Source organism: Trichogramma pretiosum, unplaced genomic scaffold (assembly GCF_000599845.2).
Source record: "Trichogramma pretiosum strain Unisexual culture from Peru unplaced genomic scaffold, Tpre_2.0 scaffold29, whole genome shotgun sequence".
NCBI lineage: Eukaryota > Metazoa > Arthropoda > Insecta > Hymenoptera > Trichogrammatidae > Trichogramma > Trichogramma pretiosum.
Window position 1 is genome coordinate 1,613,528 of NW_019641669.1, and position 18,179 is coordinate 1,631,706.

At 37.3% G+C, this 18,179-nt stretch overlaps 4 protein-coding genes across 10 annotated transcripts; 1 reads left to right on the plus strand and 3 right to left on the minus strand.

The window, feature by feature from the left end:
• The first annotated feature begins 460 nt into the window (after positions 1-460).
• On the plus strand, positions 461-4,188 carry LOC106660086 (putative uncharacterized protein DDB_G0271606). Of its 3 annotated transcripts, none has more exons than XM_014382925.2 (6): positions 461-601; positions 749-2,186; positions 2,244-2,400; positions 2,543-2,600; positions 2,761-2,833; positions 2,941-4,188. In XM_014382925.2, the coding sequence occupies exons 3-6, from the start codon at positions 2,298-2,300 to the stop codon at positions 3,346-3,348; spliced, it is 642 nt and encodes a 213-aa protein (XP_014238411.1). In that variant the 5' UTR covers positions 461-601; positions 749-2,186; positions 2,244-2,297; the 3' UTR covers positions 3,349-4,188. The 3 variants fall into 3 exon arrangements, with proteins under 3 accessions (XP_014238411.1, XP_014238410.1, XP_014238409.1); XM_014382924.2 differs by having other exon boundaries at positions 2,247-2,400; XM_014382923.2 differs by having other exon boundaries at positions 749-2,400.
• Positions 4,189-4,902: 714 nt separating this feature from the next.
• On the minus strand, positions 4,903-6,479 carry LOC106660161 (40S ribosomal protein S18-like). The gene is made up of 4 exons (XM_014383022.2): positions 6,263-6,479; positions 5,690-5,875; positions 5,496-5,597; positions 4,903-5,193 (listed from the first exon to the last, which is right to left on the minus strand). Exons 1-4 carry the CDS (start codon positions 6,263-6,265, stop codon positions 5,026-5,028), a joined length of 459 nt encoding a protein of 152 aa, XP_014238508.1. The 5' UTR covers positions 6,266-6,479; the 3' UTR covers positions 4,903-5,025.
• Positions 6,480-7,052: 573 nt separating this feature from the next.
• LOC106660159 (guanylate kinase) lies at positions 7,053-11,043 on the minus strand. 3 transcript variants are annotated; one of them, XM_014383021.2, is made up of 4 exons: positions 10,710-11,043; positions 9,034-9,301; positions 8,731-8,954; positions 7,053-8,651 (listed from the first exon to the last, which is right to left on the minus strand). In XM_014383021.2, exons 2-4 carry the CDS (start codon positions 9,288-9,290, stop codon positions 8,530-8,532), a joined length of 603 nt encoding a protein of 200 aa, XP_014238507.1. In that variant the 5' UTR covers positions 9,291-9,301; positions 10,710-11,043; the 3' UTR covers positions 7,053-8,529. The 3 variants fall into 3 exon arrangements, with proteins under 3 accessions (XP_014238507.1, XP_014238506.1, XP_014238505.1); XM_014383020.2 differs by lacking the exon at positions 10,710-11,043 and adding an exon at positions 9,899-9,975; XM_014383019.2 differs by lacking the exon at positions 10,710-11,043 and adding an exon at positions 9,459-9,682.
• Positions 11,044-13,062: 2,019 nt separating this feature from the next.
• Positions 13,063-17,951, minus strand: LOC106660158 (ribosomal protein S6 kinase 2 beta-like). Of its 3 annotated transcripts, XM_014383018.2 has the most exons (13): positions 17,523-17,946; positions 16,037-16,258; positions 15,879-15,960; positions 15,651-15,811; positions 15,461-15,567; positions 15,215-15,392; positions 14,964-15,129; positions 14,739-14,894; positions 14,406-14,662; positions 14,084-14,332; positions 13,779-14,017; positions 13,446-13,707; positions 13,063-13,365 (listed from the first exon to the last, which is right to left on the minus strand). In XM_014383018.2, exons 1-13 carry the CDS (start codon positions 17,841-17,843, stop codon positions 13,237-13,239), a joined length of 2,529 nt encoding a protein of 842 aa, XP_014238504.1. In that variant the 5' UTR covers positions 17,844-17,946; the 3' UTR covers positions 13,063-13,236. The 3 variants fall into 3 exon arrangements, with proteins under 3 accessions (XP_014238504.1, XP_023316194.1, XP_023316195.1); XM_023460426.1 differs by having other exon boundaries at positions 14,739-15,129; positions 17,523-17,951; XM_023460427.1 differs by lacking the exon at positions 17,523-17,946 and adding an exon at positions 16,441-16,827 and having other exon boundaries at positions 14,739-15,129.
• Between the last annotated feature and the right edge of the window lie 228 nt (positions 17,952-18,179).

Genomic DNA, 18,179 nt, shown 5'->3' on the forward strand with positions numbered 1-18,179 from the left:
AAAAAAAGGAAAGAAGAAAACAGAAATAGAATAGTAAACTTGTTTACACGTCGCGCGCGCGCGATGCAAAATATAAAGTTAACAACTCGTATCGGAGCTGACCCACTTGTTAAGAGTAAGTTGGAACGTACTCTCGCGTAGCTTATGCACTTCGTTTCTTCTTCTTTATTTTTTTCTCCCCTTTTTCGTCGCCGCATCGCGTATGATAAACACGCAAAACAAGCGATGCAGTTATCGTTCGAGCCTTGAACTCCTATTCTTGAGAGCTATATATATAATTCGGCGATGGAATTTCTTCCTCGGCTTTCCTCCAAAGTCATAATAATATACGGCGTAGAACGAGCTTCTAATCAGGCTAAAATAGATAATCAAGTGTCTCGGGTTAATATGCCCCGGGGTCATCTCGAGTCAAATCGGATAGAGTTCATCGGCGCGTACGACGCATTTCGATATAAAAGCGACGGAGTGTCAATAGATGAGCGTTATTGATTTGTGCTCAGTGTCGACGATCGCAACTCCCTACAGATATTCATCATGAAGATTTTGCGCTACCTCTGGCTCCTCGTCGTTGCCCTGCTCTTCGTCGCGGGCGCCCAAGCGAGTAAGCATATACATATGTATATTTTTTTTCCATCCCCGACAATTTCCACGCAGCTGTGGAAAGCTGCCAAATTTTTTTGTACCCCCTTCCGTATACCGCAAGGTAGCATGTGTGACTCCTGTGCGTTTTTGTCTCTGTGTGTTGCAGAATGTACCGAGGACGAGTGTAAGGCCGCCTGCAAGCACGTCGGAAGCATCCCCGGCGGTGACAAGGGCAAGTACTGCGTCGACGGATCCTGCCGATGCGCCCTCTCAAAGACATAATTTTACTGAAACCTAGAAGCGGCGCCTTTTATTTTTTATTATACAATAATCATGTTACTTTATTACCGTTATTTATCATTTAGACACGCACAGTTGATTTATAATTAATCCAAGCTGATGAGTTATATTGTTAATGTTCTGGTCGAATCAACCAATGTTTTCTCAAATAATGCAAATTAAATAATATTACTTGCAAGCACTAATAGAGTTATAAATTGAATAATTGACTCCGTTGCACTTTTGCGATCGCAGCAATATTATCCGCCAGTACGTACCGCATCCGTACACACGCATAAACGTACATATAGATCAGTTCGGGGTCAACGATTTGGGAGAGAGAGAGAGTGAGAGCAAGAGAAAAATATCGCAGTAAAATACCCGGCCTCGAGCCTGCACCCTCGATTTTTTTCCTCGGTAATCCTATGAACGCGCGCGTGACGCTGAAAATATGTTTGCTCGAAGCTGGGCGAAGAATAACATATTTTTTTTTTGTCAACGTGCGAGAACCATCTTCACGAGTCATTGGCTCGCTGTGCGCTCTACATATATAGGTATATGCATGCTAGCGAGAGAGAAAAAATACATTTGTGCACGAAAAAGTGTGTATGTGTGCTGAATCCTTTTTTTTTTTAATAAATTGTTGTATCGAGCGATATAGTGTTGTATAATTACACAACATTTATTGGATTTCGATGTGGATACATAAATTCGCTCGTAGCGTGTGTAAGCCCTACTTGACCGCACCGCAAACGGAACCGCCTGGCGAAAATAGCTCGGGCCCGCGGGCCTCAGCAATCCAAATACATTCACGCGCTGATTTTTAATAAACGAAATATACATCGACGAGCGAAGCGAGAGGGTAGTTAAATCCGAAAAAATCCGAAAAAGTACACCGCTGTGCGCGCCCCGAGAGCCGATCGTAAAAAATAGAAGGAAAATTGCCGCTGCGCGCGCGCGCTTGCTCCAGCGATTCGCGAAACATAAAACTCGTATATATCGTGGATATATAAAAGCACAAATTGCTGCCGTACGAGTCGAACGTACGTGTGCAGTTCTCCGTTTTGATTTATTTTTGGCACGCGAGTAAGTCCGAAAATAGGCTCTCTCTCTCTCTCGATCGAGAGGCGCGCAGCGAGCTTGTGGCTGTATAGCACGTTAACAGGGAGCGCGCGGGGCGCTGGCGGTGCGGCGGTCCACGTATGTGTTCGTGTGGCCAGCAGCAAAGTCGAAAGAAGAAGAAGAAGACGAACGTCACTGGGCGAAAAGTTTCGCATCGTCTCTAGTTCCTCTTGGAGAATCTCTGTCACGAGACTGCAACCGGGGTAAATTATTCATCAATCGCACTCGTTTTACTGATCTTCATGTCTCATCTGCATCAGCAGGTCGCCGGCTGTGACTTGGTCGTGTTCCGTTCGTGCATCAGATACATCGTCATGAACGTCAAATCGAGCTTTCTCAGGTTCGAGGCATGGTCGGCGTCGCCTTCTACACTGCTACTACGCGTGGCGGTGGTTCTGCTCGTACTGATCGTAACAGGTAAAGAAAGACAACATTTTTTGCACGTCGCGCATTATAGTATATGTAGGTAGGCATTGATCGCGATCAGATCGAATTATTTGCACATCATGACCCTCTGATTAATTGACACGGCGTACGTATACGCGCGCATGACTTGCAGAGCTTCCAGCGGTCGCTTCCCAAGCTAAGCTGCCACTGACACTGCCTACGGCCAAAGGGTAAGAGAGAGATATAGTAGCCTCTCTGCTGGCTTAGTAAAAACATGAATATTTTCTAAAGCACTGACTTCTACACTGCTCTCTTTTTTTGGGGTCTATTATTTATCGTGGCCTGAAACACGTGTGCCTCTTTTCTCCTCTATCGTCCCATCTAACGCAGATTGGCAGCGCAGCAGCCTCACATACCGATCGTTTACGACGCTTACTATCCGACGGAGAAGCCAAAAATATGGGTAAGTCATAAGCCGCGGAATAACTTATAATGTCGAAAAAATTACTGCGCCTTATGTCCAACTCGATTATGCGCTTGGAGCTTTAAATCAAATCTGAAAATTGATAGAGAACGGACGCGAGCCTCGAAGAGATCGATCAGCTGCATCGGTTGACCGAGGAACTGCTGCGCCAGGAAGAGCAATTACTCCAATTAAAGGCCGCGACGGTGGACAAGGAGTCCGAAGATATCCTCGCTGCTCGGGAACGTATTGTCGACTATGCCATTTTTGAGGCCGCACAATTGAGGAAACAACAAATGCTGGATCAGCAGCAGCAGCAGCAGCAACAGCAACAGCACCAACAAAAACAACAACAACAGAGCAGAGCCGAAGAATTCGAATATCCATTGCAAATTGCCTCGTTAACGGTGAGCGACCTTGGGCCCAATGAGTCGAAAGAGGATCACCAGCGTCGCGTCAGGCATCATCACGGACAGCCCAATTGGCTACTGAGGCGCCTGGCCCGCAAGGCTTGAGCTGTCTACTAGATATACGGCTAGTAGAACGTTGCGATTGCCGTATCGATTTCGCTCTCCAAGCCGGCCACTTTATTTTTTTCACTTTCAATTCATCGATCGAGCCGCGCAGTAAAAAATGCACGCAATATATAAGAGCCAATTTTAAATGATAATATCGTCGCGAGATTAGCCGGGTCCGTAAATAAAGAAATAAAGCGAACGAGAAAAAAAATAACTTAACGAGGAAAAGAGCAAACAACTTTTCAACAAAGAATCGTAAAGCTCCGCTGCGCAACCACAGCTTTGAGCGAGCCACGAAAACTAAACTTTCGTCCGCGCGATAAATTCCAACTATATAGTGCAGCAGCGGGCTCTCGGTTTTACCAACTGCGAAATGCACTTTCCTCTTTCGCTCTATCCCGTACTCTTTTCGCAGCGCGATTTTTTACTTTCTACTCCGATTGCGGCACAAACGACAGTTTGACTCGAATGGACTCGGCTTTTTTACTTTTTTTTTTTGGCCCACCATCGTCGTGCAAACACACACACACACACACATATACTTACTTATAATGTATACGAGCATTTAGCCATCGATGAAAAGTTTTCGGCTTTGATTCGTGCCAAGATCGTTTTATTATTTATTTTAAAATCCCTGCTCAACCATAATCACTCATAAGCCTTTGAGCCGATTGAACTAAGCGCATCGAAACAACGATGTTTAATTATTTTTTATATTTATACATTCAACGAGTTCACCGGAGATTTTGTTATTAATTTAAACACGAATAAGTACTGGATTTTGTAAAATGAAGTGCATTTTTATAATAAAATTTTTCAAATTATCTGCATTCTTAATTACGTATTTTCATTGCGAGCGGATAAGCTCTACTTGCAAGTATTCCTCTGATTTATTTCCGAATGGCATCACAATGTATACTTAATTATAAATATTACATGATCTTACGTTGTAAAAATTGTTATATCTTATCTGAAAGTTTTTACAATTTTTCTTTCTCTCCTCTATTTAATTATTGTGACTTGATGTAGATGAATGTTTCACTTTGTATATAGTTCGCTTTTGTTTTCATTTTTTATGAAAAGATGTTTACGGTAGCGTTTTCGATGTCATTAAATACTTATTTTACGTATTTCACTAAAAAGACCTATATATACATATTTTAAAAATCAATTTTACGTAATTGCTACGAAATAATTTTTTCATCAAGACACATTTCATCATTCTATACCTATTTAAAAATAAAAAGAAAGATATTAGTTCTTGGTAGTAGAAGAATTTTACTTTTCTTTAATTTTATGGGAAATTGAAAAAATTCAATTACACAAACTTTTTAAGTGAAAGTTTGTTCTTAAAAACCTACTCAACTTCTTGAAAAATAATGCAAAGATTATTTAAATAATCATAGGGATAGGGATCAAGGAAATATTATAATAATAATCTATAATTCAATTAAAAGTAAACTGGTATTATTTAATGGCTTGCTTGATAGAGAATGGTATGTTCATATGATGCCAATAAAGTATAAAACAAGTAAATAAAATAGACTGAAATCCAATTGAAAATATAATTTATTTCCACCTTGGATAAGGATTTTCTTAATAAATTACATCTATTTGGATACACCAAATCCACAGTAGAAAACTCGTTTTCTTCTTTGATATATTAGTAATGAATTACTTCTTCTTCGATACACCAACGGTGCGACCACGTCTGCCAGTGGTCTTGGTGTGCTGACCGCGCACACGGAGACCCCAGTAATGACGAAGACCTCTGTGGGCACGAATTTTCTTCATGCGCTCCAAATCCTCACGGAGTTTGGAATCTAAATTCGAGGATGTCAGCTATAAAAAAAAAGTTTTTTATTAACAATGATTTAAATGTGATTGCATAGTCTTGCAACAGTAGCATTAATACATAAATATTAAAGAATAGACAATTCAATCAATTTTAAATTTTATGTTGCGCATTCAATTATTTTTAAACTTCAGCAGTTATCAAATGTAATATTAAGAATTACGCAGTTTCTTTGGCACAAGCTACCAGTCGACTATAAATTAAGTTTAATAGCCAACCGTGTTATTGTGCTAACTGTTTGTTTATGTAAACAAATGCAATATCGACATATTGTGTCAAAGATGCTTACTTGACTGTATTTTCCGTCAACAATGTCTTTTTGTCTGTTCAAGAACCAGTCTTTGATCTTGTACTGGCGGGGGTTTGCCATGATAGTGATGACTTTTTCAACCTGAAAGAAAATGAATTTATGAGTAAATGAAAAATTGAGCAAACTCATATGCAGCTGCTCTTTATCTTATTAAAAATATTCAGATATTTTACCTCATCATCGGTCAATTCACCGGCCCTTTTCTTGAGATCGACATCAGCCTTCTTCAAAACAATGTTGGCATAACGACGACCAACACCCTTGATCGCCGTCATGGCGAACATGATGTTCCGGTTACCATCGATGTTGGTACCGACAACACGAAGGATGTGGTTGTATTTAGGAGGCACTATGAGAGACTGAAAAAATGAAGGACATGATTAGTATTATTAGTCATATTGATCACCTAATAGAGAACTTGACTTTTCATCAGGTTAAATTTTAATTTCGAACATTAGTGACTTATTTTTCGCGAAATCGTAGCTAATATTTTTTGAGATGGATCGACATCTTTTAAACAAACAACTTCTAAAATTGTAAAACTGAATTTTGCACGTGTGGCTAAATTTGCCTTAACCTCACTGTTCACACTCGACAAAAAACTTCATTGTAAAGTATACAAAGTGCAGCAAACGAATTTGCTTTATCACGCATAGAAGTTATCAACTTAGAGACTTCAAAGAAAAGTTAAATAAAGTTTAAACAAATTAATGTTCGATCTTATATTATTAAAATGAATTACACACCATGATTTCGCTACGTTCGACACGGCAGTTTCATAGCCAAAAGATCCGAAGTACCCACGTGTGCGTGCAGCCTGGCTACGGCGGATTTTGTGCGTGGCAGGTGGCGCTTTTGTCATGAGTTTTCAAATGGTCACTGACGACAGAGCCAGTTTCAAATTATAAGTTTTACATCATATTTTTTTCAATAAATAATTTAAAATTTTTTTAAACGTTTAATATTAAAAATACTCATTCAAAACAAAAAAAATATTATAAGTATTATATAATGGGCTATAAAAAAATATGAAAAATTGAAAATAATAAAAAGAATATGTTATGGTTGTTCTAAATGTACCGAAATACTAAGATTGACTTGTATTAGAAAAAAAAATAGTCATGAAGATGAAAGTAAAATTTCCTGTGGAAAAATTACTGGAATTATAAAAATCACGATAAGAACATTAATATATCAAATCATTCTCAGATTAAAATGTTTTTTTAAATTGGTATTCAATGAATCAAATATCCCTTTGATTCATTTCCGAATGGCATTACACTTTCGTTATAAAAAGCCGCCGTATCTTATCTGAAAGTTTTTGCAGTTTTTTCTTCTTCTCTTCTGACCAATTGATATGGGTTCATGTAAATGAATGTTTTCCTTCATGTGCAGTTCACTTTTGTTTTTATTTTTCATAAACAATTGATATTATTAATTCACGTACTTGAGCGTACGTGAAAATTTTCAATGTTGTTCTATATTGCAGCTAAATTCTATAAAAAAATCTGTTCGCAGCGAGCGATGCCCTCGGTCATTTTGTACTCAAGAGTAGCGCATGCTTTTACATGATTTTAAGTTTTATAATACTTCGATAGATTATTCGTCATAAAAAAAAACCAAAAAAACACAAACCGCGTTAACATGATAAATTTCAACGACGTGTTCAAGCGAGCTTCTATAAGTATGTGCATTACATAAATGATTATCGTGAATAACGCTACTCCACAAGAGCACACAGCAGAGTTTCATGCTTTTTCATTTTTTTATTTTTTTCACATCTTGTGCATTATCATCAGCATTTTTTTTTAACATGACTTTATAATGTCGACAAAACTCGAGTGTAATATGATCAAAAAGTGATCTACCAAACCTATTTTTAATTTACAATTCAAGTAACAGTTTCATTTTTTTTATCAACATGATATTAATTATAACAATATGACACTTCTTAAACTAACGAAACACAATTGCCGTAGTGGTGGGTACTCTCAGTTTTTTTTTCTCATTACATACTACTTTTTATTACGTAACTGATGTTTCTAGAGTATTCTAATCCTACGATAACAAAAAATTTTAAATGTTAGAGCATCACTGGTATTAATTTGCTAAATTTAAATTTTCATTGCGTAAAAAGTAATAAAGCAATGACGAAAAAGTGTTAACTTGACAACGAATAAAAAGTCATGCTTACATAAAAACATTTGTCAAGAAAACTAATTCTGTCTTGACAAGCTATTGATCTTACAAAACTTTGATCTTTGTAACGCAATGGAAGTCGATCTAACTGCAGTTTAAATTGAAATAACAATCAAGTCAAATAAATGGATAACTATTTAGCTTTCACTGAACTATTTTATATTACATATCTTACTATGCCCATATTTTAACATTTTACAATAAACATAACAAATTTTATCTTATCTGAAAATGAAGTTGTAAATTCGTCAAGCCAGATTAGCAAAAATTTTTTCAAGTCAGATCATACTACATTAGTTTCTTTTTATCAAATTTTAAAATCATAAAAAAATTTATTTAATAATGCTGCTAGGTAAGTGTAAATTTTACTCTATAAAATGTTTCTACTATTTAATATTAAAATTTCATTTCAATATATTTCGCAATGCAGCAAATGCCCCTATAAGTTTATCAAACACATTGTAATAAATGAATGATATTTAAAAAATATCAGATTAATTGTAAAAAAAATAAAAATCAATGCTTACTGTAATATAACACCAAATAAATGCAGTTTAACAACAACAGTTAGTTCCTTTTTGCTATCAACTTTGCTTGATGCATTGCATAAATACATTAGTCTCTCATCACATTTTCTCACATTATTATATAATACTTGTTAATTTTTTTCTTACAAATACACTGATGAAGATTGTTTAAGCAAACATTTTTCCTGAGATCGATTTCTAATAGAAGCTTTTGGCACTTGGCAAGTTTCTCCATTGATCCTTGCCAATGGACACAGGAAATATGAATTGAACCAAATTTTTAATATTTATGATATACCGTTCTGGTTTTGCTGATTTGTCTGTGACATTATAAAGTTTCTAAGTTTTTCATAAGCTTTCTCTACATTATCGTTTTCTACTATCAAGTCAAAATTGCCTGGAGTTTCACCTAAAAATGCAATTTAAATAAGTTATGTAAATTATTTAATAACAGGAAGATAATAAAAAAATGAAATATTATGACGTACCAAATTCAATTTCAGTTTTAGCACTTGCTAACCTTCGTTGAAGAGATTCTTGAGATTCTGTACCTCTTTTTTTCAAACGGTTCTCTAACTCTTCAATTGATGGTGGTTTGATAAAAATGAAGAGAGGTTGAAGTGGGCTAGCTTTAATTTGTTTTACTCCTTCAATCTCTATATCCAGAACACAAATTTTTCCAGTACATTGAACGTCTTCAATTGCTTGTTTGCTTTAAAATGAGAGAATTTCAAATTGAAATTAAATTTGTGAAAAATGATCATTTTCATCTTGTTGAAAAATGAACCAACCTTGTGCCATACATGTTATTGCCAAATACTGCAGTTTCTATGAACTCTCCAGAATCAATTTGTTTCTGCATATCATCTTTGGTAGTGAAGTAATAATGTTTTCCATTTTCTTCACCTGGTCTTGGATTTCTAGTGGTATGTGATACAGAGAATCCAAATTTGTCTGGATATTCATCAAAGAGCAACTTGATCAATGTGCTCTTACCACTGCCTGATGGTCCACAAAAGACAATTGGACGAGGGCCTTTTTGCAACATGATTGAAAATCCTAGACAAGGCAAAATGAATTTATTAACGAACAAATCAAAAAATGTTCAATTCTAATTTGATGTGAATTTTCGCAACGGTCATGAATAGAGAGTAAACAACAAAAAAGGCATGAAAAATATGTTGACAAAAGTTGCGAGACGTTAATAATCTTCCACCTTTTCTAAGCACATAATTGAACACGAGCTTCATGAAATGACTTGTGCAAAAAGCTTCGTCGTCGCTCGTCAACGCGGTAAACACGCGATGATATATATGCGCGCTTGCACATCCACACGATTTATAAATTTAGACCGGTTGAGGCTCTGCATTAACAACAACAACGACGACCGAAAACTTTCGCAGTAAACAAACAAGCAGATATTTGAAAAACAAGGGCCGAAAGGCGCGCCGAATAGATATATAAAAGCTGCGCACGCGAGTCAACTCGTCCGACGCGGCTGCACACAGCAAGTATAATATATCATCGTCGTCGTCGTATTATGCGCCGCAAAAGAGAGCTGATATAACCGGGAGCATTTGCTAAATGGATTCAATTGGATATGCCCGTATGGAAAAAAAAGCTCTCAAGTCAATTGAACCGTGTATTGAATTGTACCTCTCGAGTATACTAGTGTAACGTAATCTATGTAGGAGGAGAGAAGGCGAACGAAGCAGCAGCAGCAACGCACGTAACCAGTGCGAGTCGAATCAAGGACTCGTCGCGCGTGTCGAAGACGTTCATCCGATACGTAGAACCGTGTGTATCGATTCTCTCGCCTATTTTATATCACGATATATCTCGTGAACGAGCACACGTATATATCGTTGTATAGTATACACAATAATGACGTACTTAAAAAGCTCCGCCGATGCAGTACATCATTCTAATCGTACAACTCCTTCGTATACATGATAATTCGCGCATGCACTCTATATATCGCGTTTCCGTCTTGACTATGCTCGTTATCATCACGCGTCCGACTCTGTGCATGTTCAATTCTCGTGCGTGTGTGCGTGCACGAGTGGGTGCAATGCAACTTCATCATCACCGTACGCATGCATGCATGCCAGACTCACACACAGTTGCACAACTATACGCGATAACTGCATGCTGCTGTCCACGCTCTCTCTCTTTCTCTGTATTACGTTGTATACATTGTCGCACTTAGGTGATAAGTGACACATTATAATCTATATATATATTCGCAGTCGAGAGACACAGTGCGTACACTGCGCCTACATAAGTCACCGAATGAATGGAGAGCATGCGAAAGAGGCGAATAAAAACAAAGAGAGGGCAGAGCCATGTATATTTCGGAGTCGGTCGGTCGAGATTGCACGACGACGGCGAATACGACGAAGACGATAAATGATAGCGCGCAGTTTCGATTATGATATGTAAAAGCACATGCGAGCCACAGACTCACCTAATTGGGTACGCCAAGTCAAGTACAAGTCGCTCTCGGTGTCCGTAGCTGCTGTGGCTGCGTTCCTGCTGCTACCAGTTGTCGTCCTGCCGCTGCTACTTTGCGGACACAACTGCTGGACGAGGAAGTTCCAGTAGCAGCGCCCGACAGTGCGCCACGTCTTAACTATAGTGTCAAACCTATAATCGAATTTAACGCGCGACACGTGCTCTCTCTCTAATCTCTCGCGGATTCTTTCAGTCCACTGAGCCGAGTGTGTATGTGTGTGTGTAAAAGACGCGACTTTGTGCCGTGTGTGCAGCTGCTCTGCCGCGACCTTTCGATTACGATCTGATCATTGTGATTCCGTTCTCGTTGTTGTATACTAATTCGGAGCTCTCACAGCTCTTCAGTAGGCGAGCGAGAGCTGCGCGCGGCGTCGGCCGGTGAGCTGCTGCTGCTGCTTGGCTCGTCGCTCTTTGTACGCGGAATTTTCGAGTTAGCAGTTCGCGAATTATAATGTAGCTTGCCGAGACTCTATGAGAGTTGGTCTCTCTGGTTTAGCCGATATATTGCGAAATAACTGCGCGCATTGTACCAGATGGCGCTCAGACCCGACTTTACGTTTTCTGCTACGCAACGATGCTCCACCACTGACAGCGGCACAGTGGATATTTAAACTTTGCGCGCGGGGGACAGGTGTTTGAGTCGAAATGATTTAAAGAGCTTCCATGCACATAGTGTTCTCATACACGTCTTTATTACACTGCACATTCAGTTTCCTTCGACACAGGTCCACAATTTTGTGTGCTTGTAACAAGTTACATAATCATAACTTTTCCCTCTGCATCTTTACAGTGAAACCGTACAACATTGTCAACTTTACTCGTTATTTTCTTGAATTTACAGTTATTGTAGCAATGGATTGTGTGCATGCAAAATTGAAATATATTTTCATTCATTTTGTATGTACACAATTCATTTGCTCGTACGCGTACTCGAACAAGTAGTAACGACACAGAAACATTTTATTTATTTATTTTTTTGAATAAATATATTCATATATACTTTTTCTACTTATGTCTTTGATAATAACATTTTTTTGCGGTTTATATAATTCATAGCGTTAAAATATATCGCATTTATATACGCAGACAAATTTAATATCTCTCTTTGTTTAATAATTTTTATATTATCTCTATAATATTATTTGTATTACAAGTAAGGAGATAAAATTATTTCGCTTTGTTATAAAAGAAATATATTTTTTCATTCACCATTTCCCTAGCTTCGCTTCACTGTTTGAATTTTGTTTTAATCTTTATTTGTCGTTCGCAAATCCCTCTCGGCACGCTGTATAAAAATATACATCGTCTTTGTTGTGACTTTGTGCTGTCAAAGACAAATATGGCAATTTTAGTATCTGTCTGCAAACATTAATTTGTTTTTTGCTATATCTGTACAATAGAGATCGATTATGAATTGTTGACTTTCTTAAATATAATTGCTATACTTAAATATCAGCCAATAATATATATCACTGTTATTGACTTTTTAATCAAGTCTTTAATTCATAATAGTTACTCCTATTTATCATTTAAAAGTTAGTACTTTTCTCAGTTTCTCAGACCAGAAATTTAATCAGTTCAATTTTGTAACCTAATTTTATTTTTTCTATTAAAGCATGAGAATATATTCAACATTGAGAAATAACGTGTTTTATACTCTGAAAATGTGTTTGGATAATTTACCTAGTAACAAGTGTAATATTTGCTTTTGCGAGAAAGCATAAAATCTCGATAAAAAAAACGTCATTGCACAATACTATTTTTAAGGATAATCGGTATAACAATTAAAACGATGAGTTAGTATATAGATAATTTGATTTTCATTCATGGTAGATCATGATAATAATAGTTTAAAAATATTTAAAATAGCTCTTAATTACAAGTTAATTAGATATTAAAAATACAGTTGGCATTCAATCAACGATTTTCGGCAATTGTCTTTTACTTTTAAACGATGCTAACTAAATCAGTCATAAGGCTTCAATCATTTTTTATACTTGTATCATCAAATACTGGTAGTTTTGCGCAGTTTCGGGCACATTTGTTTTAAAGAGAGTGAAATAGCAAAGGCAATTTTGTATATTTTTTTAATGCACGATTAGCATTTAATTAAAACTACACCCGATCAACAGCCATTTCTAGATTTCGATAATCCAAGAAATGCTGCTTATGGAAGAAGACTGGATGCGTTCGAAAACCCAATAGATTTTTTTTAAATCTTAGATTGTTTCAGATATCACTGCATTTATATATGCATTAAAAAGCGCAGTTATAAAATTAATCGATATCACATAATTAATAAATCATGGCCTAAACTTATTTGTAAAAATCTATAATTCAATTAAATAAAAAATCTTTAAAAAAGAAATTCAAGGATTATCCGTTGAATCTCAAATGGGCTCGAAAAAAAGCGGCAACAAAAGTACAAATCATTGTTGTGATTTTAAAGACTTTTTTTTTCGAATAACGTTTTGCTGTTCTCAAACGTGAATATTAGCCGATAACTTAGCTCGATTTCTGCGCCGCGCCAATTCAGACATTACGACAGGTCCTATATGCGGTGCCCTTGGACTATTTGACATAGCTTGATAAGTAGCTGCTACGGCATTCTGAAAATAATGTGATAATACTCGATAAAATTCTTCCTCATTTTATGTGTATAATTAAAAATGTTTTGTCTGATTCATACTTTTACGACCAGTGGGTCTTTGACGATATCAGGCAATGGATTGTGGGGCAATCGATGCCTGTTGACGATCCACGGATGTTTTAATATGCTGGCTGCATTGGGTCTGCGAGTTGGATCAATATGCAACATACGTTTAACCAAATCTTTAGCCTCGGGAGTGATCATGCTCCATACGCCACTCTCGACATCGACGTAGCCACGGCCTATTCTATCTAAGATGTCGTTGGCTGTGTCACCGGGTGTATTTGGAAATGGTATTCGACTGAGAAAAAACATTACATTAGAATAGAAAAAAATCTGGGCGACAAATGTAGGCCAAGTTTAGAAAATTACCCAGACAACATGATGTACAATAATATGCCTAAAGACCAAATGTCACAAGCAGCATCGTAACCCTGTCGTTTCAACACTTCGGGTGCAACAAAATTAGCTGTGTAACAAGGTGTCATAAGTAATCCATTTTCAGCTCTGAGTTGTTTGGCGAATCCAAGGTCACAAATGCACAAAGTAGACGGATTGTATCCAGTTTTTGCGTACAAAATATTTGATGGTTTTATATCGCGATGAACAACCTGATAACATAGATGCAATTAAGAAAAATTTTATAAGTTATAATAATATTTTATTTAAGTAATTACCCCATTTTCGTGGAGATAGTGTACGACACTAGATATAGTGAACATGACCTCTGCTGCTTCTGCCTCAGTAAAGTTACGACGTTGTAACATGCGATCGAGTAGTTCGCCACCCTTCAAAAGCTCCAATACAAGGTAAACATGTCTTTCATCCTCGTGAAGGGCTTTTAAGGTGACGATGTGAGGGTGTCGACCATAACGTAAAAGTATCTCAATTTCTTCGGTCGGGTCTCGCTTTTTTCGATCGATTACCTTTGGAGCGATGGAGAAAATTAAATATTTAGCATTTCAAACGAGTTTTTTTCATTTCGATCGATCAACTTACTTTGATGGCATATTCTACTTTTGTCAGCTTATGTACAGCCAAATAAACAGTACTGTAACTGCCTTTTCCGATTTCTTGATTAAAGTCATATTCATCCGTGATGCAGGTAGAGTTTATATGAGTAGGAAAACTCGTGGCTACGTTTTCGCTTGGCTTGTGTTCGCCGCCATTGGAATCTTCGAGCAAGCACGGTGCAACGAAGCTAAAACCTCGGAAGAGTTCATGAGCTGTTGCGCTAGGTGGCACTCCCGGTGAATCTACAGAAATCATAGAAATGAGATATAAAACCTCCACTGTATTCAAATGTTAAAGTAAATGAAATTTACAATTTACCTTTCGGCGTTTTACATGTAAACTCTTTATCAAAATAGTAAGCATCATCGTCTTCGCTTACTGCAGGTTTAAATGGGGGTTTAATTTCTTTGTTGTATAATTTTTGCCAATCGATGGTTGCAAAAAATACATGATTTTTTACTTCTTCAATTCCCTCTGAAATAAAATGTTGATAAAATTGATTATATTTAATTGAGTTCATATTTTTGTAAAGTTTGAACCTACTTGATCCTAATCTGTTGACAGGATTCCTTTTGAATAAAACTCTCAACAAAGCTTGTGCTTCTGGAGATATTTTTTGAGGCATTCCCAACTTGGCTTTTAAAATTTGAGTCATGGTTTCTTTGCGATTGGCTCCATGGAATGGTAAAACACCCGTCAACATTTCAAACTGTAATCAATTATATTAATCTTAATAATGTAGCAAACTATTTAGATAAAAAAATGTAAAAGAAAATGAAAGAATCAATACAAACCAGAACAACTCCAAAACTCCACCAATCAGCAGCAAAAGAATGTCCTTTCCTGTTAACTATTTCAGGAGCCATATATTCAACTGTTCCACAAAAGGAATATGTTTGTGAATCATCCAAAGGTTGTTTGCTCAATCCAAAATCAGTAAGAACAACATGACCTTCAGTATCAAGAAGTATGCTAAAAGTTCAAATTAAAATCAATACTTTTCTTTTTAAAGTGTAAAATAGAAGCATTTTTATACATACTTTTCAGGCTTTAAGTCTCGGTAAATAATACCAAGTTTGTGTACATGATCTAAAGCTAACGCTAATTCTGCCAAGTAAAATTTTACATCTTCTTCTGTAAACATTAACTGAAAATAAGACAATATTTTTTTAACATCAATAATCATAAATTAAATTAGTATTAGTTGTTATTAGAAAATTATTCACAAACCTGTTGAGATAACCTGGAAAAAAGATCACCTCCTCTAAGAAAATCCAATATCAAGTAAAGCTTTCCTTCCGTTTGAAATGCATAATGCAAGCGTACAATGAAAGGATGCTCTATATCGACTAGAATATTACGTTCCATCTTAGTTCTCATTCTATCTCGTACTGAACAAAAATGGTTAATAAGTATAAAAAATTTAGTTGAAATTTCTGTTTGATAATAAAATTATACCTTTCAGGGTAGCCTTTTTAAGAACCTTCATGGCATAAAGAGTACCCTTGTCTCTACCAATAGTTTTTCTGACAAGAAAGACCTGTTGAATAATAGAGTATTGATAAGCATTACATGTACATGAGTCATTGGAGCCATTAAAAATCAATATTCCACACCTTGCCAAAAGAGCCTTGGCCTAGAACTTTAAGTAGCTCAAAGTGTCTTGGTTCGGCTTTCTCATGCCCTGCTCGTGTAACATCTCGAACTTCAATTTCATGGGACACTACATCTTGAGTTTCCATTGGTTCCGCTGGACAACCGTTGAAATTGGGTTCCACCATTGGAATTTGTACGTTCATGTTTTCTTCCTGATTCTCTGCAGGGAGAATCTCTGAGGACTGGAAAAAAATTTTTTATGAGTTTTTTTAATTACAAGAAAAATCTCTCAAACAGATTTAAAAATGATCAAAAAGACAAAATTAAAAAAAAATTACCTTTAATTAAATTTACAGGGGAAATCAATCTGTTTACAAGGCATGCATCGTGGGTTCGTACATTTTTTTTAATCAATACACATTACCTTTTCCTGATTCCAAGGAACTGTTAATGTCGCCAACGGCATTGCAAACCAAATATTTCGCTTCGCAGGAGCAAGGAAGGAAACGCCAACCTTTACTCTCTGCTGGTGGTAGCAGGAGGCGTCATTCGATGAATCAAGGTAAAATGCAACAAGGCTCTATCGAATGCGACGATCGACTCGTCAAAAGCCACTTTTTTCCCTATACACAACGACTAAGGCAGAAGGCAATATATTATAATCGTTTAAAATATTACCCAATGAGAAGCACACACAGCTAATGGCACTTAGATACCTGACTCGGTATTATTATAAAGAAATTAATTACGAAAAGATAACAGTGCTGCGAGCGATATAATAGCCTCACGCTGCGCCCAACAACACTCGAAGCACACTCGCGGCATCACTCCGTAAATTCTTTCTTGTACACATATTCCTCACTTAAAATAATGATGGTTACACAAACACGCGATTAGGATATGTAATTTGGTTCTTTTTCCTAATCTCGGAGCTTTATGATATTTGTATATTGTGTATTAAATTCGTCACTGTGCGGTCTGGTCTGCGTGGTGGCTGGTTGTGCGACCAGCGAGGCTGCCTCTCTTATCGTTCAATGGCCAAAAGAGCAACAGCGTTATTGACTATCTATCGCCCGAGTTTATACTGCCTCGCTACACTCCGATGCATATTACAGGCTTATACACACTGCATTTACGCGGAAGCGGTAGACGCAGGAGGCAGAGAGAGAGAGAGATGCGAGAGAACACTCAGAAACAGCAGCGCGCATGTATACACACATCTCTTTTCTCCCTCCCCCTGCGCGCTGTTCCCCCGTCTCCTGTGTCTCTCTCTCTCTTTAACACGCGCGTCAGAAAAAATATATATGCTCTGACCATGTGCCTGCATCTGTGTAAGTGCAGCGAGTAGGTATGTACGTGCTCGTATCGGATTTACGTGAGGTTTTAACGCATAACCATATGCACGAGGATTTCGAGGTATAGCGGAGCTAGATAGGCGGAGCGAGAAGTACGTCATACGCTACATTTTTCATGTATCTTTTTTTTTTTTGACTCATGCACACCCACCTGTATGTCATCGTAAATAGTCAAGTCGTTGATGTACGTGTAGGGACCAGTGCATTCGATGCACGGGCAGAAGTGCTGGTCCTCGTGGAGCGTTCGATGTAACGGCAGATGCTGCTTTTGATCGTAGCTCGTGGGAACATAGAAATTGAAGTGCTGCATGGCCATATTGTGCGTATGCCTGTCGTACCAATCATAGTTGAACTGATCCATCGTCCTTTTGTTGGCTGCTGTCATCATTTTGTCGATAACTTTTTTGCAATCACTCTCTAAATCACCAATGAATTCCGCCGGTCGTTTGAATAAAAATGACAAATTTCCCATTAATTATTAGCGCACAAGCCTTTCTAAAAGTGTAATTAACGAATTCGATTTTCAACTTTGTCTTTCTCGCTTAAATGGCCAAAGCCGATTGATTCGTGCGACACATGCTTGACCGTTTACGAGCCTCGTGCCGTATTAGTGGCTTTGTTTTGTTTTGAAAACGGGGTTTTAGAGTGTGTGGTGAGATGTGACTTGTTTTGGAATCGATGCGCGATCAAATACAATATGCGCGGAGAGAAAGAGAATAAAAGAAAGGAAGAGAGGTCTTCGACCGGCCTTCGGGCTTTTAAATAGAATACTTGGATATTGGATTATTGAATAGTGTATCAGCTTGTA

Excerpts from the sequence above, each read along its gene's own strand:
- LOC106660159 (XM_014383019.2), bottom strand. The coding sequence starts at position 9,492 with ATGAAGCTCGTGTTCAATTATGTGCTTAGAAAAG. Across the intron at positions 9,302-9,458 it reads CAATTATGTGCTTAGAAAAG|GATTTTCAATCATGTTGCAA; the intron begins GTGGAAGATTAT and ends TGCCTTGTCTAG. Across the intron at positions 8,652-8,730 it reads TAAAACTGAAATTGAATTTG|GTGAAACTCCAGGCAATTTT; the intron begins GTACGTCATAAT and ends TTGCATTTTTAG.
- LOC106660086 (XM_014382923.2), top strand. The coding sequence starts at position 2,226 with ATGTCTCATCTGCATCAGCAGGTCGCCGGCTGTGACTTGGTCGTGTTC. Across the intron at positions 2,601-2,760 it reads ACACTGCCTACGGCCAAAGG|ATTGGCAGCGCAGCAGCCTC; the intron begins GTAAGAGAGAGA and ends CATCTAACGCAG. Across the intron at positions 2,834-2,940 it reads CGGAGAAGCCAAAAATATGG|AGAACGGACGCGAGCCTCGA; the intron begins GTAAGTCATAAG and ends GAAAATTGATAG.
- LOC106660158 (XM_023460426.1), bottom strand. The coding sequence starts at position 17,843 with ATGGGAAATTTGTCATTTTTATTCAAACGACCGGCGGAATTCATTGGT. Across the intron at positions 15,812-15,878 it reads TAAAAAGGCTACCCTGAAAG|TACGAGATAGAATGAGAACT; the intron begins GTATAATTTTAT and ends ATTTTTGTTCAG. Across the intron at positions 13,708-13,778 it reads TTGTACATCATGTTGTCTGG|TCGAATACCATTTCCAAATA; the intron begins GTAATTTTCTAA and ends GTTTTTTCTCAG.
- LOC106660161 (XM_014383022.2), bottom strand. Across the intron at positions 5,598-5,689 it reads GTGAATTGACCGATGATGAG|GTTGAAAAAGTCATCACTAT; the intron begins GTAAAATATCTG and ends ATTTTCTTTCAG. Across the intron at positions 5,194-5,495 it reads TTGACGGAAAATACAGTCAA|CTGACATCCTCGAATTTAGA; the intron begins GTAAGCATCTTT and ends TTTTTTTTATAG.